Below are 26,333 nucleotides of genomic sequence, written 5' to 3'. Positions count from 1 at the left end.
CATTTTTTTTTTAGTTCTTGAGCAGAAAGTGACTTATTTCAAATATTACTAAATCAACGTTTGGTAATGCACCATATGATAATTGACCCAATGATTGAATGCATATTAAATTATTAAATATATCTGCACAGTTTGAAAGATAGTAAAAGTTTGCAGCTCATTTAAGATTTCTTGCATTTTTTTCCAGCTCAATGTAAATTTAAAGGAAACCAGAACATTCCTATCATTTACCAACAAGCTTATAATGAAATCTATAAATTAGGGCATGGTGGACCACCATCATGATATCTGACTGCAACCATCATCAATATTCTGAATAGAGATAATGTTAATATTGAATACATCTAAGCATTAAGAACATATTGCCCTTATTTGCCTTTTCTTTTCAAGTGATCCACTAATGTTGTTTTGCTATTTTAAATAATTTGATATTATATAGTATGTTGTTATTTTCACTGATTGTGCTGTAAGTCACCTTCTGCAGGTAGAGACCCTGAAAGGTGGGGTAAAAAATCTATTTAATAAAATAAAATAATACCAGCATTTTCTGAATTATCCTATTCCACTTGTCTCTTTTAGAGCCATGATGGCATGTGCCACAGTGGTGACGTTCCAAAAGATTAATTTGTATTTGTGGAAAACTTTATCCTTAATTTTTTTTTATTTAAAAATGTGAGGAAAAGAATATGACTTGGATCCCATCATCTTCTTGTATGAGATTGTGTGTTTGTGTGTGTGTGTTGTTCTGAAGTGCCCCTCATCTTACAGCTGCAAACTTTCAAGGAGGACACAGCAGGCTGCTCAGACAAAGAAGAAATGGAAAAAGCTTTATTCTCCACATGGAATTGATATTAGCATCATCTAAGCCTGCATAGTAAAATATATGAAACACATTCTGGTTCTTTGAGGGTTAATATTGTAGGTAAGATGTTTTCCCCCTAACTGTACCTGGGGATTTGATGAAGTAGCCCTTAAGTGTTGGATGGATCAGAGTATTAGATATACATATTAAACAAAACACAGCACCAGGTATTTTATCACTGCCTGATGTCTTTCCTTGGATGTGGGAGATCCTTCTACAGTACATCCCAGTACCTTTGATCTACAGTAATTTCTATGGTATTTCCAAAATTATTCCACTTACACATCCTTTTGAAAAAGCTAAAACATGTCAATTGCTGTAGAATATGTTGTTACAGCAGTATGTAAACTCTAAGCTCTTTCACAGGCAGTTGCATGGAGCCTTTAGCTGGCAGTTAATCTGGTTCCAGTCATGGCTCCTTAGAGTCAATTCTCCATCGAATTTTGGCCAATGCCTTTCCCCCCCAGCAGTCCCCAGCACTCAGTCTCCAAAGTGGCTTTTCAGAGGGAAGCAAAGAAGGTCGATACAAAGATGTGCCCTTCTGTGAACATCCTGCATTCACATTCCCTAGGATGCAAGTCAAAGCTTATTCATTTATCATTAAATTTCCACAAGTTTCCTTCAGATGAGGACATAACTTTGAAAAAACAACAACCCAACCTTTTCTAAATATCCCCATCCCTGTAACTTGTAAGCCTCTGCCTGGGTTTCTCTCAACATTTATTAAACCCTTAACCATATTCAGCCATTTTAGGTTTGCAGTGAAGTCACCTTCCTTATTCACCATAAACCCTTTTGTTCACTGGAGTCGTGATACCTTTATTTTATATTGTTTTGACAGGAAGCCATGTAGGTGAAGAGAAGAATCTGCAAGTCTCCTTTGAACTTTAAAATATAAATTGGCACATCAGAGAGACAGCAGGAAAAACTTCACTATCAGGAATTGAGAATGACTGGATAGAGCGAAAGTACAATTTTGAAATGAGCACCTTTAGTTTTGATCCATGTGGCACAGGATGAAATCCATCTGGTCCAGGTGGGATGAACAACTCCCATTTCCCAAAATCCATTTTCTTATATGGGTGAGAAAATGGATTCCAGTTATCTGCAATAAAAGAAAAGTACTAAAATATTGAACATGTATTAAAATGCATCATTAGTATGTAAAATGAGAAAGTGGGCACAGATGAAGACCAAGCTTCTTTCTGTGCAATAAATCTTACTACTTTGAGATTTTTTAAAGCATAAAACTCCTTTCTTCATTCTCCTTTTACATGTTTCCCTCTACCTCCTTAGGCTTTTTCCTCAGTACTTCCCTGATAGTACCTCTCACGGTGCTTACTGGTACACTTCATGTTTCTTTTGAATGCCATCTTCCTTCACCGTTTTCTTCTAATGAAACCAGTTGTGTTGGCTGGAGCCGATAGGAGCTATACTCCAAAACATCTCAAGGCCCCAGGTTGGCAAAAGCTACAGTTAAAAGGTCCTCTGTTTCAATCTACTTATCAGACCATTATTTCCAACAAAGAATAATCATTAATATCCCACTTTTCTACAAAATGTACTGAGGGTGGTAGGCAGAAGAACCAAAAAACCAGTTCCCTTCTTGGTCTGCTATCTGTTGTCTCCCCAGCCTATTCCACCGATTCATGTATTAGTCTGCTCTTGCAATGTCTTCTGGCATTTTCCTAAATTGACTTGTGGTTTTGCTCTTGTACCTTCCATCCTCAAACTCTTTCTTGATCCCTTGTGACTGGATAGCACTCATTACCCTGTTCCACTTCCCTTCCTGTCCATGCCTAGAATGTGTCACATTCTCTCAGTGTTTCAACTTCCTGCTTGTCAATTCCCTACTTGATTCCTTTCAGTCTAGATTTTGCCCAGATTATTGCACTAAAAAGTGTCTTCGTGCATATCTGTGACAACACATTCTACTGATGGCACTTTTTCTTTGTATTTCACTTAGAGGTTTCTGCCATCACTGATACAGCTGATCTTACTATTCTTTCTTCCTTGCGCCCTCTGTTCCCGAGACTCTGTCCTTGCCAAATGCAATCTTCTCTCTCTGATCTTTCTTAACATTTCTTGAAGTAGTTCCTTTTCTTCTTTTCCTTTATCTGTGAACATGTTAGGATTTTCCCCATATGCGTCCACTATCAGTTCATTTGAACCCAACTGCCATGACTATACAGACAGCTGCAAAAAAACTTTCTTTTTCTGTTCCTAACCCCGCTCTCATTATTATTCTAACATTTATGCCAACAGGAAAAGGTTAACAGACGACCTGGGATGAAGGTTTGCTCCTCATTTTTCTGAATAAAATGCATTTTCACCAACAGAACATGTATTTGGGACTAGGTATATTAAGGTTTGCAACACTAAAATGCAATAGCATTAGTATAATTACAAAATAATTCAACTGTAACCCTATGCAGGTCTTCCATGGGGGTGGGGGGAGTATATGCAACCCCCCCCCAACAAACCACTGACATTTCAATGGCCTTCTAACTCAGGCCTGGTTGATTTTGCTTGATTGAGTTTTGGCAATGTATTTTATTCACATTGGAAGTTTGTATCTACATACTGTAAATATATTCAGCATGCATATATGGTGTTTTTAAGAACACCTACATTTTTCATTTCACAAACACACAGACATTAGGTTTTTTGCAGGCAGGAATCAAGGCTGGAGATCTATAAATCAATAAGGAGCTTCTCCACCCCATTGTTCAGCCCGGACACTAACGTCCAGCACCGAGGGCCTTCTGGCAGTTCCCTCACTGCGAGAAGTGACGTTACAGGGAACCAAGCAGAGGGCCTTCTCGGTAGTGGGGCCCGCCTTGGGGAACGCCCTCCTATCAGATGTCAAGGAAGTAAGCAACCATCTGACTTTTAGAAGACATCTGAAAGCAACCCTGTTTAGGGAAATTTTTAATGTTTGATGTTTTAGCGTATTTTTAATATTCTGTTGGGAGCCACCCAGAGTGGCTGGGGAAACCCAGCCAGATAGGCAGGGTATAAATAATAAATTATTATTAAATATTATTATTATTATTATAAGGGTGTAGAGGAAGCGATATATTTCAGCAGGGGAGTTTGCAAGCAGCTGTTTGAAATATAGAGGAGATCCGGCAAGTTATAGAGAGGACAACTGGAGTCTGCTGGGTCATCTAAGATAGGCACGTCCAACTACCAAGAGACTCACTATAATAAAACTGGCAGCGATCTACCTATTGTCATTGCCAGGAGTTGCTGAACTTTTTTTAGAGGGAGTGGCCAGAGTTGTTGAGCTTTTGGGGGGTACAAGTGGCCACGGTTGTTGTTGAGCTTTTGGGGGGATCGGTCAGGAGGACCCCCACGATCACTTAGATTAATCCCACGATCTACCTGTAACACCGCCATGATTGACCGTAAGATCACAATCTACCTGTTGGACATACCTGATGTAAGGCAAGCAGAATCTGTCTCCAAGATGCAGCTTCTCCTTGGCTGGGAGAACTAGCACCTCTCTCCTCTGCCCAGCTATCCTGATAGGAAAGGGAATGCGCGCTGACACTTATTCCTCAGCGCCATCTGAAAACTTCAATTTCTCACAAGCTCAACAACCCAGCCCAGTAATCATATTTCAGACTGACTATATTAAGCAAAATCCGCATGCCAAAGCTGCATTTAGTTAGTAGCTGTGTATGCGCCCAGTGCTCCACCGCAGCTCATGTGTGGTATGCCTGCTCATTCTTCTCTGCTACTACAACACAGCTGCAAGCAGGTTTGCAGGTTCTGCACACTATGTAGTTGAGCCAGTCTTGTGAAGTTTCTCCATGTCAGTGCCATGCGTTCATGAACAGCAGCTAGAGAAGCTCTATGCAATTAGACAGAAATACATAGTTAGTCTGAAATACATTATCCCCAGCTGTGTGGGCTAGAGCAGATGACAGGTGCAGTCAAAAAAGATTTGGAGGGCACCAGGGTGGGGGTTCTGTCTTAAACCATCTATCAAGGTTGTAAATATACATGAACAAAACTTTTATTGTGAAGTGGCAAACCCTAAGATACTGATATTTTGCTTGTACTCCCTTAGTTACTAAGCAATAAAATGTGTAAATAAAATATTCAGTGTCATTTACCAGAAGCTTTTCAGGAAACTATAATGTCAATACCGCCTCTCGTATCAGAGCTTCAGCTTACTAATTGCCTCATATACATGATTTACTAAGCTTTTAAAACTACTAATTGACAAATCGTAATGCTGTGAATGTTCTTTTAATAGTCTTGAGTGGCTTTTTTGGGGTAAGTCAAGAGACGTTTGGTTCAGCGCAACTGGAGGCCCACACTAAAAGTTAAAATAAAGGATGGTGTGTACTCTAACTCACACACACTTATTTCTCATCCTGCAGTGTCATGGGCAGATGGAAGCTAAGCAATTCTCACTGCAAAAGAAACAGGAAGAGAACAAAGACTGAACTTCCAGAGACAGAAGGAGGGAGAGAGAAGCTGGGTTCCAGGCCTGGTACACCTTCTCGCTCATAATGAAGCAGTTACTTGGTAAAAGAAGTTTTAAAAGGAATCCGGCATTCTAGGTTTTAATTTAGTTTCTAGAAACTCAGTTCTGAGTTCCAAAAAGCTCCCAAGTTAATAATACATTCTGTATTTAATTTGATTTATTTCCAAAGCCCCTAAAACCTACTAGGTGCTGTACAAAGTATAAAAACAGAAACCAAACTAAATTTGAGGTATTTTAACATAACTGAAATGTAAAGGTAGGTGAAAATGATATAATATTAAAGCAAGCACATCACTAGCAACTTGATTCTATGTCTTTGGGATTTTGCAGCCCAATTCCTCCTGGGAATATTACTAATACCCATCTGCACTTAATGACAACTTCCATTCCTTAGGCCTTTTGATTCCATTAACTGCCCCCTTGGGAATAAATCTTCTACTTTGACTGATGATGAATAAGATATATAGGGCAACTGACATAATTTTTCAACCAGAAGACTAAAGGAAGATTCAGTCCAGACATCTTACTGATTAGTTTTATTAGCATCTTGAAGTAGTGGTGTTAAGTTTATAAAGAGATGCATTCAATCCATTTAAGAACACTGGGGAGAGTTTTGCATGACATGCAGAATCTGGTAAATGTCCCTTTTCTATCGAATTATTTAAAAGGTACAGAATCCACATTCTTTGCCTCTGGTCACCCTGGAGGAAGACTGACATACATAATAAAAATGTAAATGCGTCCAGCCCAATCATCTCAGTGCAAAGCTAAAGGTACTAAACTAGAAGGTTATGTGTGAAAACCAAAGATCAGATTATATCTTCCAATCAGCATGTCACATGCATATATGGAGAGAGTGACCAGTGGTGGACTACTTCTTCCCTTTCAAGTTGTTTTTTGGGACCAGGATATACTGGCATTCACAATAGCAGATGCACGCTGAATGAAACTAGCGCTTCACTCAGCATTTGATCACTGAACACTTAGCGCTAGTGCATGGAACCAGTAAGGATCATTTGTTGTAAATCACGAGAGACACAGCAAACAAGTTCTATTTGAAAGATGGTTTTTTTTCTGGCACTAGAATATTTTTTAATGCTCTTTTTTAAACCCAAATCAATTAAGACACTCAAATTAAGAGTATGTCAACCAGTTATTGAATGAAAATAAGCACATCAAGCTCTTAGAGCAATTTACAAGTTTGCTGTCTGTAAGCCAGGTACATCTAATTTCTGCTATCAACTTTCTAATTTCAGTTTCATTCGACTGTGCTTTACGTGTTGACCCTGCAGGATCAGAATGTGTTATATAAGGTTTCCTTCCTTATGCAAGCCCCTGTCAACCTCCCAACCAATGCCTTCTACTAAAAAACAGACTTTTTTGTTTGTTTTTTGCTGCTCTTCTGTATTGTTATCAGGTTGTTGATTGACTGGTATCCATTTGTCTCAGGATATTTTGAGTAACTTCTTTACCCCCATTTCAAACTGGCTTTTGGTCTCTTCAACCTGGAAACATTAGTAAGACCTTTTTCATGAGTAATAATCTCTTAGGAAATAATCATGGCCTTAAATTCTTTATTCGCCAGTATAGATGCTGCTTTTGATTCTCTTCGCCACATTTCTTTTTAGTCTAGCATTTTGGAGTTTTCACTGGGTTTTGTTTTTATATTTTATGTTTTATATGCTTTCAGCATTTGCCAGCAGTTTTCTCTTTTCTACTCAGTCTGTGGGGGATCTTCAGATCCATTGTTCGTGATCCATCTTTTTTCACACACTGAAAATTCATTTCCTCTTTTAGATTCCAGTAGCTTTTCTATGCTGACAGCTTTCAACATTACTTTTCTTTTTTCTACTGCTAATCATTACTGCAAGTCTGACCATCCTTTGGCTACTTCTGTCTTCATACCTCAGTGCCACCTGAAGCTTAATATAGGTCAAACAGCTGATTATTTAGGATGGAAAAAAATCACACACACACATTCTCTGTTGAAAATTATGTTCCACAAACTTGATTACATGTAGTGTCTTAGTACAATTTTTGACTTTTCTCTTTCCACCAAATTGATTCTGTTGTCAAATCTTGTCATTTTTATATTTAGCAGTGTTGCTCAAGCTCATATTTTCCTTTCTCTGTTTCAACTTCAAAAATGCTTATTTGACCTTTAATATTTCACATCTTGATTATTGTAATGCTTTTTGCTCTGGTCTATCTAAAACTATGCTGCCCATATTATTACTTTTGCTCACAGCAACTTCCAATTGCTGTCTTCAGTGGTGATTCTTAGTTTACCTCATTCCATTTAAACCTCTGTCCACATTGCCAGAAAGCTTGACAATGAATTTATAATATGTGTTTTGCCACCACAGGTTTGTGTCATAACCCCACTTACTTGGGAGCAAGCCCCCTCAAATTCAGTAAGACATATCTGAGTAAACATAGGATTTCACCTTACCCTTATTTCTCCCTATTGCAGGGTTTCTTTTCCTTGCTTTTTCTTTTATTGAAAGCCAACTCCTTCAGGAGGAACATCTTTCTAATCTACATCAATAAAGAGGCATTGCCACAGCTCAATAATGCATTCCAGTCATCCAAAGGACTTAAGGAGGGCTCAAAGCAGAGCCAATGTAGTCTGGGAAATGGGTGTGGCCTTGCAGAGTCCAAAGAACTGGACAGAGAATACTAGAAGGCTGCACTTAAGACACCTCTAGTCCAAATAATAAAATTCCCAGAAAGGTGTGGCATTTCTTGAAGTCACTTCTGTAGAGTCACTTCTGTTGCCTTTATACCACACATGCCAAAAGGCGAAGGACCTTGAAGTCAATTGGGCTCTACTGCCATGTCTTTCCAATAGCAGTCCCATCTTTTCCAAATAGCCATTCAAATGGATATTAAAAAAAAACAAACGTACTATTTTCTCTTAATTAGAGAAGAAGTTTTAAATTAATGTGTCTAGATGTATTTAACATTTTATTTGCAACCTGTCTTTTGTCCAATAAGCTCAAGGTGGCATACATGGTGTGTCGATCACCACCCCCAATTTTATCTTCACAACAATCCTGTGAGCCAGGTTAGACTGACAAACAGTGAACCAAAAAGTTCACCTGGTGTGTTTCATGGTTAATTAAGAGATTTGAACTTAGGTCTTCCATTAAGCATCAGTGAATGCCACCCATTGTTCACTCACACATTCCCCTCTCAACATCAAATTGGATTTTCTGATATACTGTTAAGATTGTAGTGATAACCTGGCAACAACGAATTTTGCACTTAGCCCTGAAGCTGGCAATCCTTTATTTAAAAGAACTAATGTGCAGAGCCATGAAAATATGGGCATAACAACAGAAAAACAGACGCATACAGAGGATAAGACATAAAACATGTACTTGAAAATACTTACTGAAGTCTCCGGTAAGAAACACCGCTTCTGCCCCAGGAGCCCATTCCTTACAGAACAATCCTCCATCAATAAATCTGTTGACTCCAAATGTTTGGTAACTCTTTGTAAATTTGTCAAGGCCACCTTCATTTTCTTCAATGTTCTTCAAGATGCGATGGAAGAGACTATACCTTTCAATAGAAAAATGCATTGAAGGAAAGTATTACTAAATAATTTCAGTAAAGCTGCCAATGAAAGTCCCATTTTAAGACTTGTTCAGTCAAGTCTATTAGATGATAGTCCCAGTATTCCTTTTAAGCATCATCGAATGTTCAGATCATAAAATTTTAAATTCTAAAAGTTAGGTATATCTGGCATTATAAGAATACTATATGTTCTGTGACTAGTAGTTTTGAACTGATGGAGTGAATTGTTACTCACTATGACAGCTATGTGGCACTCCACCGAATCCAATTATTAAAAGGCTAATTTTTCAAAATACTAGGATCATTATGCTAAAGCAAATGGCCACCAAAACATCCCACACTTTCCTTGAGAAACAGTTTTTCTTCATAAAACAAAAGCTAGAGCATGGCACCTCTATTGTAAGATACTCAGTTTTATCTAGTTTAAAAGGGTCATTTGTTCAAAGGAAACATCAATCATAGTGACAACTAAGATATTACACCTTGGGGGAAAATACCACTGCTGGGAAACAGTCTCAGGTTTATTTAAAGCTGTGGTATAGAAAGAGTCACTTTAGAGACATCGTATTAAGAAGGTCCTTAGGTCTCATTTATTCGTTATTCCAGTTGATTATATTACTTTTTTAAACTCACAAGGTTAAGCCTTCCCAACAGCTTTTATTCCAGAGGCGGGTATTTACCTCACAGCCAGTAAGAATTTCAGAAGAAGCAGAGCCTGAGGATAGTGGACATGTTCTTATAATGTTCTTGTTCCACACATAGAAACCCCAACATTACAACTGGGAAATTTGCCCATGGGTATCATGCATCAAAACAGTGTAATGATTTCTGTAACCTCCATAGTCAGTTCTCTTATTATGCAGTATATAACACTCTCTCGTTCTCTAGAGCTCTAAATATAAAAGTTGTTTTCTCAACAAACATGTGTGACAGGTGATAGAATTTTAAAGCTTGTTGCAATTTAATTTGAATGCATAAAATATAAGTCAAACAAAAAAGGTGGGGAAAAGACGATTTATGCACTTTTGGAGGGGAAAAGGTCAAAGCACAGCGAGAAAACAAGTTACCGCAATATACGTGAATCCAGTCTCCAGCAAAGGGTACAGGGTACAGGGTATTGTAGGAAAACCACCACTAGCAACCCCAAAACAGAAGTACTGCCCATCTGCATTGCAGTTCCCCATCCCAAAGGAGCACAGTGTTTGCATTTAAGTTGGCTGTGGGGCACAGTGAAGCAGCAAAAACCTTACCGTCTCTTTGCTCTGCTCACATAGGTAATCATTACCTATATGCGTAATACTGAGCCATGAATAACATCAGGTACTATCAAGCGAGAACCCAAGAGGTGCAGGCACTGCGCTGACCTGGTCTTTTTCATGATCCAAGCAGAAGTTAGTGATGAGCAACCTAGTATTAAGGACATTGAGATCAGCATCCTCATGAATTGGAATGTGGCTTCAGGATATGAATATATGTATACATGAATATAAATATAAATACAAATACAGATATAGAGAAGTAAACTTCTCTCTCTCACTGTCTTTTTTTCTTAAAGAATTCTTGAAACCATTTAGGACATTCCAAGCTACATTCATACCTGAAGTCTACCAGTATAGAGTCTATGTATCGTAGATGGGTTCTGTACCCCAGGATTAGCTCGATATGGAAATGCAGTTGTGGGGGGGGGGGGAGCCTTGCCTGATAAATTTATTACTTGTCATGTATGAATTCAAGGCACAGGTGCCATTCCGGAGGAAGACAGGTAGGAAATCTAGTCCCATACTCTTATGGCAAGTACCGACACTTGATTTGAAACCTTATTTTACACTCTGTAAATCTCAGTACTTCTCAGTTGCTGATGACTATATAGTTCTAAACGGTGGTTTCATCTTAAGATAAATTAATCAGGGAGATGACGCTGGCATTGTCCCCATGCACTTTAAGGGAATATTCACTGTCTTTTAAGGCTGCCAAATAACTTTCCTGTGAATTTTTTTAAAATATGCTGCTCACTTACTAAATTTTAATTACCTATTAGTGTTTACATCTCTACCAAATAACAGCTGATGACTGGAAATGTCAAGGAAGGACTTCATTATTACAATTTAATCTTTTTCAAATATTCTTGTGTGTGTCTGTGCTTTTGGATGCTAATTGGATATGTTATATATAGTGACGTTCCTGTAAAGGCTAGGACTTGAACAAATGTGTGGAACACTGCATGTACAGCAGATCTTTTTTGTTTTGCCGGGTTGTGGAGGGTGAAGGACTTCCTAATGCAGGTACCTTATGGAAGTGTGTGAGGCAGCTGGTAAGGAAGCAATGACATATGTGCACAAAGAATCACATGTATAAAATTCTTTGGATTCTACTCTTTGTAAAGAATTGCTTAGTAGTCACATACAATCAAATCGTTATTTGTTTCCCTTCATTTTTGATTGCCATCAATTATATTGTGCAACAAAAAGTGTGAACAGTGGTACCTCGGGTTAAGTACTTAATTCGTTCTGGAGGTCCGTTCTTAACCTGACATTGTTCTTAACCTGAAGCACCACTTTAGCTGATGGGGCCTCCCACTGCCGCCGCGCCGCTGCTGCACGATTTCTGTTCTCATCCTGAAGCAAAGTTCTTAACCTGAAGCACTATTTCTGGGTTGGCGTAGTCTGTAACCTGAAGCGTATGTAACCTGAGGTACCACTGTACCTAGGATGTTCTAACTTTACAGGAAAAGTAAAGAACTGCGGCAAGTCAAGGTAGATGGATCAATGCTCTGACTTCTTATAAGACAGCTTCCTATGCTGTTCCTCTATTTATTATGCAAATTAATGCATGCTTACCACAAATAGTCCTCTGGAAAAAGTTAATTACAACTTTGAAACTGCCCACTTCCACCTTCACTGCATTATGTTACTAATTATGTAGTAATCATGTATAACCATTACATTACTAATTAAGCTGGTGAAAAAGAAATGGCTTTTGTTGAAAATTTACAATATATAGCAGCGACAATTTCCACAGAAAATGTGTCCATTACAAAACACATTGTATGGTGTGGAAATATGTAATTGTATTCTTCCTTTGGCAATGAAACGTCTTGACATTGATTTGGCTGAAATAGTGTGGACAGGCAACTGCTAATCATTCCAAACTGCCTGGACAAGGAGTGGAACAAACAAAATCTCCTAATGTATGTAAATACAGAGATGATGGGATGAGTAAGAGGGAAGTGGGCAGACAAGTATGGATTGAAGAATTGAAAGGCTGGGACTGATGACAGGGAGTGAAATAATTCCTAACCCAATAGCATCCTCCCCCAATGTGCTACCCTTCAGATATTTGGGGCTACAACTCCCATCAGCCCCTGCCAGCACAGCCAATGGCCAGAAATGAGTTTTCTAGTTCAAATGTTTGGAGAGCAGTAGGTTAGGGAAGGCTGCTTCCTGTAAGAGGAACTTGGGTGGGTTATTTTTATTAGCTGTGGCTTCTGCGGTTACTTTGGCATTGTCACCTGGAAACCCTAAAAAGGCAGAAAGAGCTAAGAAGCAGTGAGATGAAAGGTTGGTGGGATTTCACACACTGATTGAACTAATCAGTCATTTTCTTGGCGAGAGCCTGCAAAATGGATGGATTACTTAACACTTGCTACCTAACTTCAGTTCACTGTTTCATGCAATCCTCTTTTGTTTTGTTTTTTAACTTTTTACTAAAATAAATTCATGTGAGCAGCACTCATATGAGTAAAATACACAAAAGCAAAAATAAAGCAAACAATTGAGACAACAAAAGTTAACAGGAATCTCAAAGGAAATAGATACGTGTTGATGTATATTCCCTCTATGATTCAACAGTTATTAAGGGCAAACTGTGTTAGTCCTATACCAAGCATGTGTCACATGGCTCTTGTATTGATTGTTTTCACTTTTGCAATCCTAATTTTGATTCTCTGCATAAATGGTGAAGGGAAAAGACGTTAAAAGCACAGTAGACCACAAGGGATTGCAAGGTGTAATGCTAACTTAAAGGGATCTTTCTTGCCAAGTGAGAAGAAGTTGCTTCCAAGTTCCTTCGCCGTTTTAGCATGGTAAACAGATGTAGCCTTCGCAACCATTCACTGAGTATGGCAAGTAAGAAATTTATCAGGCAAGACTTTCCCCAAAAAACTGCATTTCCATATCGAGCTAAGCCAGTGGTACAGAACCCATCTCTCCATTCAGGCAAGCAAGAGGCATTATCACAATTCAAGAATCCATATATACAAAAGCACTCATAGAGTGTGAAGAACAGTACAGTAGTACCTCGGATTAAGAACTTAATTCGTTCTGGAGGTCTGTTCTTAACTTGAAACTGTTCTTAACCTGAAGACCACTTTAGCTAATGGGGCCTTCCGCAGCTGCCGCGCTGCTGGAGCACAATTTCTGTTCTCATCCTGAAGCAAAGTTCTTAACCTGAAGCACTATTTCCGGGTTAGCGGAGTCTGTAACCTGAAGCGTATGTAACCCGAAGCGTATGTAACCTGAGGTACCACTGTATAGGGAGGGGTGTGGCTTGGAAATAGTCATGGTCTGGGGCAAATTCCAACCAGAGAGACATGGAAAGCCACATTTAGCCTCTCGGCCTGAGGTTCACTTCGTGAGCTAAGCTATACCCGTACAATTACTGTGCGCCATACTTCTGTGAGAGACTCAAGGAGAGAAACAAGGCAACAATACTATGTAGGTTCAGTTATGCTAGTAAATATAATTCTCACTGTCTATAATGGACTGTTTAAGCTTCTGAGAACAACGGAAAGACCCCTGTTTAATTAGCACAGCTGCAAATCAAAAGACAACTGTTTTGTTTTAAAAAAATTTAATTAATTAGTTTGATAATGTTTGTATCAAATCATTTTTTATGCTTTGCATTTTAAGCATGACTACTCAGACGCAATACTCAAGGAGCATTACTACCTTGTAAGTGTGTAGTGGGTGGTAGTGGCAGCCTTAAAGATTTAGTGGCCTGCTTCGTATTGGGACCCACAGGCGCTATTTATCTGACACCTGCTTCAGCATCACTTCACTTAATGATTCCTCTAACCTCTAGCTTCAGTACAATTGACATAAATGGAAAAGAATGCTGGCATCTTCATATTTAGTCATTTTTTAATTAAAAAACAACAACCTTAAGAGGCCATATTGATTACCTGATCCTCTTGAATTGGGTTTTGAAATTAAAACTCAAATACATTTACAAGTGATTGAGGGGGTGCTCATCTGAGAGAGGAACAGGGAAGTGCACCACAAAATAGCTGGCAGTTGTGTAACTACCAAGAGAACTGTGACCTGAGAGTACAACTGCTGGAACATTAAACCACCACCAGCCACAAGACAGAAGGGTGGAGATACAAAAGTGCATGGATGAAATCCATGATCCTGTTTCATGATGCATAACAGAAGTAATCCAAATCAACTTGCTTTATCCCATGCTCCACGTTATACAGAGGTCAGCAAACTTTTTTGTGGGGGGCCAGACTATATTTTGAAGGCGGGGAAATGAACGAATTCCTGTGCCCCACAAATAACCCAGAGATGAATTTTAAATAAAAGGACACATTTTACTCATGTAAAAACACGCTGATTCCTGGAATGTCTGCAGGCCGGATTTAGAAGGCAACTGGGCCGAATCCGGTCCCTGGGCCTTAGTTTGCCTACCTGTGTGTTATACCATACAATTTCGGACAAAACTACATGTACCTGTTTTGTCCTCCCCCTAGTGGTATTATTAGTTTCTTTTACCAATTTCCAGTCTGTTTGTTTGAGTGGGATCCAGATGGGACCCAAGGAGCCTTTAACCTTTGGTGCCCTGCCACAGACTTGTTCTAATTTCCCCATTCCACAATGTGCATTGCAAACAAATATCCCATTGACGTGACTAACACCTTGATTGCACTGCAAAATTTGCTGGTGCAGGGCACACACCCAGCCATTTTTTGGGAGGGCAGCAGCTGCCAATTTTCAGGTGCACAGCCCTGAACCTCCCCCCTCAAAATTGGGAGACACATACATGCAATGCGTGGCAAGGAGGGGTCGCTGCAGTGCAGGTCAGAACTACCCAGATAAGGTCATATGTAGTTTGGCCAACAAGTCCAGAGAAGCTCCAGTATGTTGATCAGATACCAGACAATGTCACTGAGAAATCTGAATGATCAGGACATTGCTTGTGCAGTATGGTACTTCAATCAGAAAATTACTCCAGTAAATTGCTTTGCCCACTATGGTCTAAATCAGGATTTCCCAAACTTGGGTCTCCAGCAGCTTCTGGACTACAATTCCTATCATCCCTGACCATAAGCCCTGTTAGCTAGGGAAGATGGAATTTGTAGTCCAAAAACAGCTGGGAAATAGGAGTGGGGGAGAACACCACTAAAAATGGGAGCAGATAAACCTGCAATATAAGTGAAACAATTGAGAAGAAATGTTAAAGCTAAAGGATTTAAGGTCAGCATGCCTCTGAATTAACTTTGTATTTAAATTGTGGGTTTTTAAGGCTTATTTAAAGTCACCCAGAGAACTGTACGTTATGGAGAAGCATAAAAATGCAATAGATATTCAGTCTGTTCCAGCAAGGTTGTTCTCATGCACAAATGTTAAAAATTTGGTAATGTAAATAATTTTTAATTTGGAGGATTTTTTGCATTTGGCCAAATGTAAAGCAAGTGACAATTTTGCAACTCTTCCTTTAGCTGTGGGACCAACACACACACACACACACACACACACACACACACACACACACACACATTTTCTGACAAAGAAACCCAGGAGGCTACAAAGCATGTCATCCCCCCGCCCAAGTGTTCATTCCAAACCCCTCTTTAGGGTTTTGTTTTTTAAATGCTACTGTCAGCACCGCTGAGCCATATATTTTCATATTACTCAAGTAACACTTTCAAAAGAAAATTTGAGATAGTTGAAAGCCTTTGCAACTTTCTTGGTTAAAGGCTTCACAGACAAATCATGTGTGTGAGATCTAAAAGGCTCAGTACATCATTCAGTAATTTGATTCATTCAAGGGAGACTGCATGAATGGCAGGCAACTTCTCTCTTCCCCCCTTCCCGTCACCCCAGACTCACTGTTTGCGTGATCCAGAGATTATTTTGCCTTCTTAGCACTTCAAATAATCCCTGTGCAGGAGAGCGTTGGCTTTATTTATTTATTTTGCTTTAAATTAATGTGGGGAGCGGGGTGACACCCTAATTTGAGAAGAAAGCTGCCGAAATACAAAGAGACAGATTTCTTTCTGGAAATCAGTAGACTAAGACTTTGTTAGCTCATGTTTCATATTACACAAGAGAAAATAAACTGAAAGGTCAGTTGAACAGTTACAGCATTGCCCTTTTCCAAGGTAATCAGCAGAGCATGTAGCAAAGACGTGAACACAAGCGTGACTGGAAAGACAGTAGCTGATAAAGAGGCCCGCTGCCAAAACTACGCGGGACAAAATACTATATTCCCAATGCCAGCTGAAGAGTGCGGCCTGCCACAGGACTTCCCTGAGTAATTCTGATTTATTACTTTAATTTGAAATTGTGTTCTTGTTAAACATTCAGGTTTTCGTACTGCCAAAAGATACCAGCATCTTTAATACTGACCATTAATCACATCCATAGGTGAAGTACAAGAGAAGCCGTATAGCTTATTAATTTGTTTGCAGCGATGAAAACAAGGCATTCATTACAATTAATTTTGCTGGTTGACTAATGCGTGGTAAAATAAACATGCAGTCTCCTTCTGTAATTCAATAGCATTTAAACTAAGGGCTGCATCGAAGTCCATTTTCCGTATTAAAATAAGCAGCTTAGTTATCTCTCTGTAATGCAAGCATCCTCCACTCAGACTTGGCTAATCATCTTAAAGAGAGGGGTGTTTTTTTAAAAAAGGAAGAGGATTTTTTAAAATTCAGAGGCATCTCTCTTAAGTGTTTTGTTTACTGGAAGTTGTTTTAAAATGGATCCGTTAGTAACGGCCTGCCAATTCCCATTTGATACCACTGTCAGCTATTTTGTATATCAAGGTCAAGTGTGGAAAAATACAGACTCAATGAGTCCCATAGCAACTGTGCTGACAGCTATGAAGTCTGAATCAAAACTCAGACTGAAATAGTTGAACTTCTAGACACTGCCACTTTTATCCCTGTGTTGAAAACATTTGCACTGAAGTACCACCAATGAAAACGACAATGGTCCTATAAAACAAAAAGGTGGAAAGGCTTCTCTGCAGCTATCTTGAATTATTCCATTGCATGTTTCCACTTACAATTAATCTGCTAGACAATATATCCAAGTATCAAAGATGCAAGTAACATTTTGATAATGGCCAGGTTTAAAACTCATTTATTATTGTGGTCTATAGTCCCAAGACAAAGAACATTACAGATGCTGATACAAGCCAGGCTTTATAGAGACCCCACCTCCTATCTTATGCCAGAGTTGCAGGAGAAGAGATGTCCTTGTCCTTGCATTATTATTCCAAAACCCTCTAGCCACACACACAACAATCTTTCAAGATGTTCAAATAAGGTTAGAAAGGTGTGAAAACATAATAAAAAAAGACCTAACTACCTGTGTGGCTCTCTGTATCACTGACTACTGTATTTGTATTGTACTGTTCTTTGGGTACTGAAGTCTTCATCTGTGATTAGATCATGCAAGAACTTCTCAGAGAACTATCACCATTTGCAGAACAGCTTCTGGGACAGAAGGGAAAGATGTCCATTTCGTTGGAGTAGCTTTATAAGCCAGGATGGTAACTTAGAAGCGATCCCAAGCAGACTAGGTCCCTGCCCACCGCCTCCTGGCCGGATGCCCTAGGTCAAGGAAGCTGAATAAACAGTGTAGGGTAGGAAATACACATAGAAAAGCTGTGGGAAGGGAAGTAGTGTAAGAGGCAGCTTGACAGCATAGCAAATGGGGAACTAAATGCAAAAAGGAGGAAAGAAAAAGCAGAGCAATTAAGAAAAGGAATGGGCAGATAAGGGAAGGAGAAGCTGGGGTGCTAAGGATGACAGAAGAAGACGCCTTATAGAAGTAGGATTAGCAGGCAACTGAGCAAACCACGGTGATAGAGACGCTGTTAAAGAAAAGGAGCAGCCAAGGAAAAAAAGGAGAACCGGAGCAAAGTTGTTTAGAAACACAGGAAGCCCCTTTATATCGAATCAAACCATTGGTCCAGTTGTACTGATAACCAATGTGGATGTTCTAAAATGGGCAGTGTATGCTCACACAACAAAGCTTCCCTAAGCGCCCCAGCTGAATTCTGGACCAACTGCAGTTTCCAAAGACTCATCAAGTCTTGATGTAGCCAAGGCATGCATCATCACTGATAGGTTCAGGTGCAGTTGGTAGCAACCTAAGCTAGGCAATGGCTTACTGGACATTCTTAACATATAGATCTGTTCAGAGCCAGCTGGGCTGCAATCCTGAGCCAAAGAAAATTATTCCTTCATCAATCTACTCCCATTTCTTTTAATGAGGATAAGAGGTAGAATAACTACTTGCTAGAATAGCTATTCACACCCAACATTCTCTCCATCCTCATGATTCAACAAGGCGGAGGAGTCATGATGAACTTTGTTGCTGTTAATGTTCTTTCTGGAAACTTTTCAATAAGCAAGTGTTATGAAGTGTGTGTGTGTGTGTGTGTGTGTGTGTGTGTGTAAAAGCAGGTCACCAAAACAAAATGTAATGATTTATTACATCAGCATAGTATATACTGCATTCTCTTCAATAGGTAAGTCATGTCCTATTGTTTGTTAGTGTCAAGTAATACTACAATTTTATGTTCTTCTCCAACTTTCTTTATGTTGGAAATGGATTGTTGCAGAATAAACCAGCTTCTGGCATTCCGTGCTTAAGTAGACTAGGCTTTGTGATGAACTGTTATTACCATGTCACCACAATAACTAGTGTTGCATTAACTAGAGAGATAGCAGTTGCAACCCATAATATTTCAAACCATGTTCTTACCATCTTAATTGCTCCTGCAAGAATTCTGCTTCACTGCCAAGACGACAACTAAATTGGAGCAACAAGAGGGCGTTTTTTGTTATATCCATCTTTGACCAAGCCACACTGAAATGTACAGTGACTGGATTCATTTAACTCTTTTACATAGTAGTATTGCATGGGATTCCCCACCCCTTTAAATGCATAGTGACATCATTATTCTCTCTCTTCCAAAACATTAAAATTGCTTATGAAGAACTTTTAGTAGAATTCTCTGGTCACTTCATTCAGTCTCACAGGAAGACTCCCAAGTTCATCACATCCATTTGCTATATTGAAATTTAAACAGACAGATCTGCTGCACTCCATATGCATGTCAATTTCCTGGTTTGCTGCAGTCTGACAGAAGCCTACTAAATGGGAAGGACTTGGGCATAAGAGAGACTGACCACATCCATCACTGGGGTAATGTATGTAGAGCCTATAGAAATACCCATGGATCTTTTGAATTGTGTGCAGGGCACTTTTAATGCACAGGCATATCAGAGCATGTGGAGCCTTTGATCAAGTCCTTTATTTCCAAAATTCATCCTGATTCCTTAATACTGCTAAAGGCAAGACTCAGAAGCACATTCAACTATTGTATTATATGGAGGCTTGTGGTTTCAAATTGTTCTGTCCTTAGGAAGGGCTTGTCACAGCTACTATCTCTAGAGTTCTATAAAAAGCTAACAGAAACATTGATTTTTAGATTTATGTCCTAAGTTGCCAGGTATGTCAAGGAGATATCTATTAAGCATCACTTAAATCACCATGAACATTACGGTAAGGTCGCATCAATGTCAGGCACAATCCATTGTATTTTCTTTTAATAAAGCCTTTGGAAATTTAGCCCAATTTTTATTAATTTTCAACCAACTGTGGGCCGCAAAACCTGGAATGTTCACTTCTAATAAAAGTTTCTTACCACAGCAACAATCGAACAGTATGTTATTTGAATCTCCTTCATCTTGAAGAATCCCTGCAACACTGCTTGTATATTTCAAGCCCTTCTCCCACCAAGCTTCTCAGACTAACTTTTCCTTTAATCACATATAATTTGGAAGGTGAAGAAATGCACAAGAGAAACATGCACTAGGAATAGGGACAGTGGATTTAATATCTAAAATTAAGTGCATCATTATGTCCAAGTTTGATATTCTAGAAAAGGACCGGAAAATTCCTTGCCATTCCCTGAGGAAGCAATGTCTGAGTGATCATCTTGCAGAAGCTTTAATTAGGATCATGATTCATAAAGTATGAGGAATGCCTCTCAGTGAAGTAGCTGGCAATTACTATGTGAGGCAGAGGGAATTATATGAATGCTGCCTCCAGGTGCTGCTCCATATACCGTATTTTTCTGTGTATAGCATGCCCCCGAGTCTAAGACGACCCTTATTTTTGGAAACTCCAAATTATGAAAATGGGGGAGACTTTTTTTGGCCTTGTCACAGCCACCAATCACCTGCCCAATCACCACTGACAAGCTCCTGCTTGCGAGTCCCCTCTCTCCACTATCCGTGTATAAGAAGACCCCCAATTTTTAACATTAATTTATAATAAAAAAACCATTGTCTTATACATGGTAAAGTACGGTATGTGGGAGCATGGGAGAGTTTTTATTGCTATGTATTTTGTCTTTCTATGTTGTGTTTTTATGTTGAAAACCAACCTGTGATCTCTGGTTGAAGGGCAGCAAATTAATTAATTAAGTGCAAGACCTAAGCTCCTCATTCAGCTCCCATCAAAGCATTCCATCCCCATTCCATCAGGGAAATGCAGAGGAAAAGACTGTGGGGTCTCTCCATTGACTCAGCTGATGGACCAACAAGCTTTTGGCTCCTCTCCTTGGTAAACTCTTTCGATTCCAGCTTATCCTTGCATGAACCCTGTTAACCAGGATCAACTGACAGGTTTCTTTCTTCTTCCCTCACAGTCCCTCATTCCCTTGCACCCTGTCTTTTAAACTGTAGCACCAGAGGGAAGGGACGGTGTCATTACAGATCTTTGTAAACCATTCTGGGATCCTTTATCTGCTCAAGAGCAAGATTAAAAATGCTTCCTGTAAATAAAATAAAAGATGTGAAAAGGTCCACATCCATTGCCATGTTTAATTACCCTATCAAGTACTAAGTTTAAAAAGGAAAGGAAAAAGAGGAAACCAATCAAGAAAGATCAAAACCAGAGATTAAAAAAAAAGTCTGAACTTTTGCAATTTGATTTTGCTAATGGAGGAGATAAAATGTCTTACAAATTGATTAAAGTTACACCAAGATTCATAGCTGGGCAACACCCTTGCCCTAAAACATAAATCGGTGCTAGTGCAGCAAAGTGGACTGTCCCAGGATCTACCAAAAAGCTTCAATAATGCTTCAGAAGCCAAAGAAAGAAAAAGCTTAAGTCATCATTAAGAATGTGAAAGAAAATTTACTGTATGGAGTAGGTGGATCCATTAATCATCCCCTGGACACAACATCATTTGTCAGTGGAGATTCAGACACATCGGCATCTAATAGAATACTTCTGGTTCAGGTTGTCAAGTTTCCAAAAACACTTAGATATACTTGAGAGGAAGTTACCCTTTGTCCAGCTGTAAAGATTCCCTTAACTGCTACTTAAAATAGCCTTGTTAAGTTAGGGCTGCCATAAGTCCGGATTTTGCCGGACATTTCCAGGATTTGTCCAGCGGAAATTGTGTCTGTGCGGAATTTCAATAAATCACCCAAATGTTCAGGAATCCCAGATGCATGGCAACCCATTTGTTGGCAGGCACCACGGTCGGGAGGCGCCCTGATGGCTTTAAAAGATAAAAGCAGCTGGCAAACGAAGCGGGGCAAGGAGGGAAGGCCTCTTCAGCCACCTCGAAATGTTGCTTGGAGACAGAGGCGGCAGCATTGTGAGGGCCTCCCGGCTGCGGCACGTGGTCCAGGGTCAAGCAGGAGCAGCCTGGGCATGGAGGAACAAGAGCAGCGTGGGGAAAGGATTTTTCCAGCCATCATCTGGCACGCTCTGGTGGGGCTTGGATGTGTGGGAAAGCCCCGGTCAGCGGCAGGCCTAGGCAAGACCCGGTGGTGGTACATTTAACATTTTACGGCCCCAGCTGCAGCCCTAGGGCGCTCCTTCATTGCATGGTGGGGCGCTAGTCCCCAGCAAGTTCCAAGCCCCCAACCACAGCCCACACCCGGCAGCCCACTAAGGCAGGTGAGGGACGCAGTGGTAACTGCAGCTCCAGAGAGAGCCAACCTGCCACAAGAAAGCCAGGGCCATGAGCCAAGAGGGAGCTGTTTTCCCCAGGTTTCCTTTTCTTTTTTAGGCCTTTCCCCCTCTTTTCTTCCTTTTCTTGTGAGGGGCGCCCTTTTTTTGCTCTTTGGAACATGGCAACACAACTGGGCACGTCGGTTTTGTTGCAAGCATCCTGTGAGTGGCCTCCCTCCACCCCACTCTTGCTTTCGTGGCTAGGGGACACTTTGTCTTGCTACCTGCTTTCTTGAAACTTAGGGCTGAGGGAGGGGCGCCTCATCCCCAGCATGCCTTCCCCTGCCCAGGCCAACATCTCTCTGCCACCTTCAACAGTGACTGCTGCCCACACAGGTCCACTGGGCTGCAGGAGGGAAGCAGCTTTGTTTGCAAGTTTGGGGACGGGGCTTGCCGCACGCGGAGGCCTGCTGCTCTTCTTCAACCTGGTGCTGAGAGGAGAGGCAGCTGTCGAGTCTGCTTCTCTCAGAAGAACTGACGGCAGAAACAGAAGAATGGGGGGGGCATTTTCAAGTAGGGTTGCCATAGGTCTGGGTTTTTGTTCTTTGGAATATGGCAACCCTAGGGACCTAGTAACATTAGTATCAATTGGATGCTAACTTTCCATGACAAAGAGGTAGTTATGATGCCATCAGAGAAGGGGAAGAGGAGCTGCTTCTGGACATCAAGGAAGGAAGGAACATACACAGCATGCAGAAAGTCCCAGGTTTAATATCTGGGATGACCAGCCGGAAAAGATGTAAGAGGACTTCTAAGTGTGCATCTAACCTGAAACCCTAGACACCCAATGTCAGTAAGGATGAATGGACCAATGGTCCACCCTCTATAAGGGGGCTTCATACAGCATTTTATTTGTTTGTATAACACCCTTCATCCGAAAGTCACACGGCGGTTCACAACATAAAAATACAAAATGAGAATAGAAAACACACAACAACAAAAACAACCCCAATAACAAACCAATAACCTCCCTCCCACAGTGTTTATATTTTCATTCAAGGATCTGAGCTTGGGAACACTAAATGCTTATGAATGAGCTACATCATAGCTATGAAAATATTATTCATGCATGGCACCTTGCCTTTCATTTTGTAAAAGCAACAGATTTCTTCACCGTGTTTATAAAACAGATCAGAATGAATGATGTGGCTGTTCCCGTTTGGAACTGGATATACATTGTCAATCAAGATACACATTTTATACCAAGGACTACAGTCTACAGAGTAAAAAGAGCCATTTGCATGATTCCAAGATGAGACGCACCAACTCTGGGCAAAAAACATGCTGGTAGCAACATACCTATATTGAAAACCAAACTGAGAAGAACCTGTCTAGGGCAGATGGCACATGATATGCACCTACTAGTTCAACTGTGATATCACCCAAAATAAGGATAAATAACCAGGACAATAGGTGCTGATACTGTGGCTCAGCTGCTGACCTAGCTGCTTTCAGAAGGACAAAATACATGGCCAGCCAGAAGTATTAATTCATACAGACTAATCAAACACATACGGCAAAAGACTTTGGTTTGCTTGACTTTACACCATAGAACTGAATGCATTTGCTTCTTTTTTTTTCCAGAACATCATAGATATTCCAACATTTATCTCCATTGATATGGAAGTATACATTGAAATTTGGTCCTGGTGTAAAGTACTGCTGTTTCTCACTGTTAAAAGGGTCATGAGCCTTCCTTTAGAAAACTGAACTATTTAGTAGAGAAACAGGGTAGGCTGACTGAGGGGATGGATCGTAACAGGGCTTCCTAACCTTTTCAATGGTGTGAAGATAGATAAATTTATCTAACTGCATTTTCATATATACATGGGAAAAAATGGAACCAGCAAAAATGGATCCAGCCATGGTTGCTTCTATGACCTTGCCTGTAAGTCAATGTTCCATCCATCACTGCTTTATGGCAAAAGATGATTGTTTAAGGACTCACCAGCAATCCTGTTCCCTCCTATACAGCTATCCCAGACTTTTAGTTTGAAATGGGAAAATACCATTTGCCCCCACTCACCACTCCCTCAGTCTTTAAAGATATAGGCTTGAGCCATAAGGTAACTTAAGGAGATGTGTAGAAGGAAATTACCCATGCCTACCAACACCAACAGCCCCCTGCATTCCATTTCACATTGTTCAGGAGGGTCTGCCAAAGCTCCAGAGAGACTTGGGTGGAGTGGGGTGGGGGGTTTTGCGGAAGAGGGAGAAAACCTTGCCTTTCATGAGCTGCCTTTTAAAAGTTCAGCTATAATGACTGCATTCTCCATTAAAAAAAATAAAGTAGCTCAATAAATTACACAAATGCTTTCAGTTTGAGAGACATCCACTTATACCGCTCTGCTCCCAAGCAACTTTTAAAAGCACATTTTTAATGGATTAAAATAAACCGCATAAATTTTATTTTTATGTGATGTATCAATAATATATCACATAAAAATAAAATTTAGACTGTTATACTATGGCATTTTTGACCATATGTCAAAATTAATCTTGCAGAATACTTTTCATCCTGGATTCAAAGCTGATTCTCCATAAAGACGAGAGATTTCTGGACTACAGCTGCCATCACCCCAACCATTTGCCATGTTGACTGGGGTCTATGGGACTTGGGGTCCAACCACAAATGGGGGAGCACAGGATCTCCATCCCTATGTAGACAATATCCCAAGTTTTTCCATTTTCTTTAACACAACATTTCCAATGTCACCTTAGCATGATCTTTACTGTAATTAAGAGATTAGCTATATTAAAACCCTGAGAGCCAATGTGACTGAAGTCTACAATGCACATATTAGCGCATTCATCAATACACTTTAATAAAATTCAAGTTCACTGACATGCTTTCAAGCAACAGAGCACCCTCAATGAGGTGGTTTCTGCATACTAATTTGAGAATTTAGACTCCCTATAGATTTATATTATAGAATTAAAGCATCAAGATCCACATAAAAAGAAATGTCATTTTATCACTTCTGTACAATAAAAATGAAATGAAATGCATCCTAGTTCTTTGGAGTCACACTACTGCAACAGAGAAAGGTGGCAGCATTAAGTTACACTACTTCTAAATGCAATAGATCATACATAGAGACACACAATTACCATTACCAGTATCCTTTCATGCCACTATTAATTTCTCAGCTTCTTTGCATCTGCCATTAAGGAACAACACAATGGAACCATACTCCATGTTGTGCTGCTAGCGTAGATGCAATATTCATTTTCTAATCATGGGGATGGGTGATGTGGGCTTTGCACATTTCATTCTCTCCCCCTGAACACAAATTCCCCCCTCGTTTCCAATTTCACTTTAAAACTGATATAGTGAAAGTAGAGATGTGAAAGCCTGGGGGGGAAACAGACACCTCCTCCTCCCACCCCCGGGAATGGGACTCCCCCCCCCACAAAAAAACCTTGTTTGGATTTGGGGGAAATGGAGGGAGAGATTGCAGATTTTTTTTATCGGAATGATGAACAAAATGATTCCCACAAAATGATTTCTAGAACAGTCTAACGCAGGCATCCCCAAACTTGGCCTCCAGATGTTCTGGGACTACAATTCCCATCATCCCTGACCAATGGTCCTGTTAGCTAGGGATGAAGGGAGTTGTAGTCCCAAAATATCTGGAGGGCCGAGTTTGGGGATGCCTGGTCTATAGGAAACACTTTTGTTCTAGCTTTAAAATAAAAAGTCATCTCTACCACTGCTGCAAACCCATTCAAAAGTCAGTTCAATTCATTCTAAGGATTGTTGCTTATTAGAGTTTATCAACAGCAGTCCTAAAATACATAGAGATTAATTTATTTAACTTTTTTTGTTTTACCTAGAACAGTGCAAAATGTTAATAGAAAACAAAGTTTAAAAACAAGTACATACAATAAAAATCATGCATCTACATAAACAAAAACATTTTAGAACATGTCTACAACAGCAGAGCAAAGCCGCCTGACCGATGTCATAAATTTATAAAGGACATTCCTGATCCAACCTTTTACATTATTGTGTTAACCTTTTTTAAAAAATAGATTTATCCCTCTTCCCTTTCCCAAGCAAACCAGCATATTAATACCACATTCCAGTTTCTGTCGACTGAGTTTATTAATG

General features: G+C 39.9%; 1 protein-coding gene across 2 annotated transcripts in view; it reads right to left on the bottom strand.

The window, feature by feature from the left end:
• GBE1 (1,4-alpha-glucan branching enzyme 1) overlaps nt 1-26,333 on the bottom strand; it is a 148,823-nt gene that overhangs the window by 102,870 nt on the left and 19,620 nt on the right. For both annotated transcript variants that reach the window (XM_082220745.1, XM_082220746.1), the window contains exons 2-3: nt 8,761-8,930; nt 1,852-1,967 (exon numbers count right to left, since the gene is read on the bottom strand). In XM_082220745.1, coding sequence (XP_082076871.1) covers nt 1,852-1,967; nt 8,761-8,930 — 286 coding nt within the window. The remainder of the gene's footprint in view (nt 1-1,851; nt 1,968-8,760; nt 8,931-26,333) is intronic.

Source organism: Podarcis vaucheri (genome assembly GCF_965113315.1).
Source record: "Podarcis vaucheri genome assembly, chromosome: 4".
Lineage (NCBI taxonomy): Eukaryota > Metazoa > Chordata > Lepidosauria > Squamata > Lacertidae > Podarcis > Podarcis vaucheri.
Note: the sequence above shows the minus strand (reverse complement) of the source record. Positions and strands in the feature narration are given on the sequence as shown.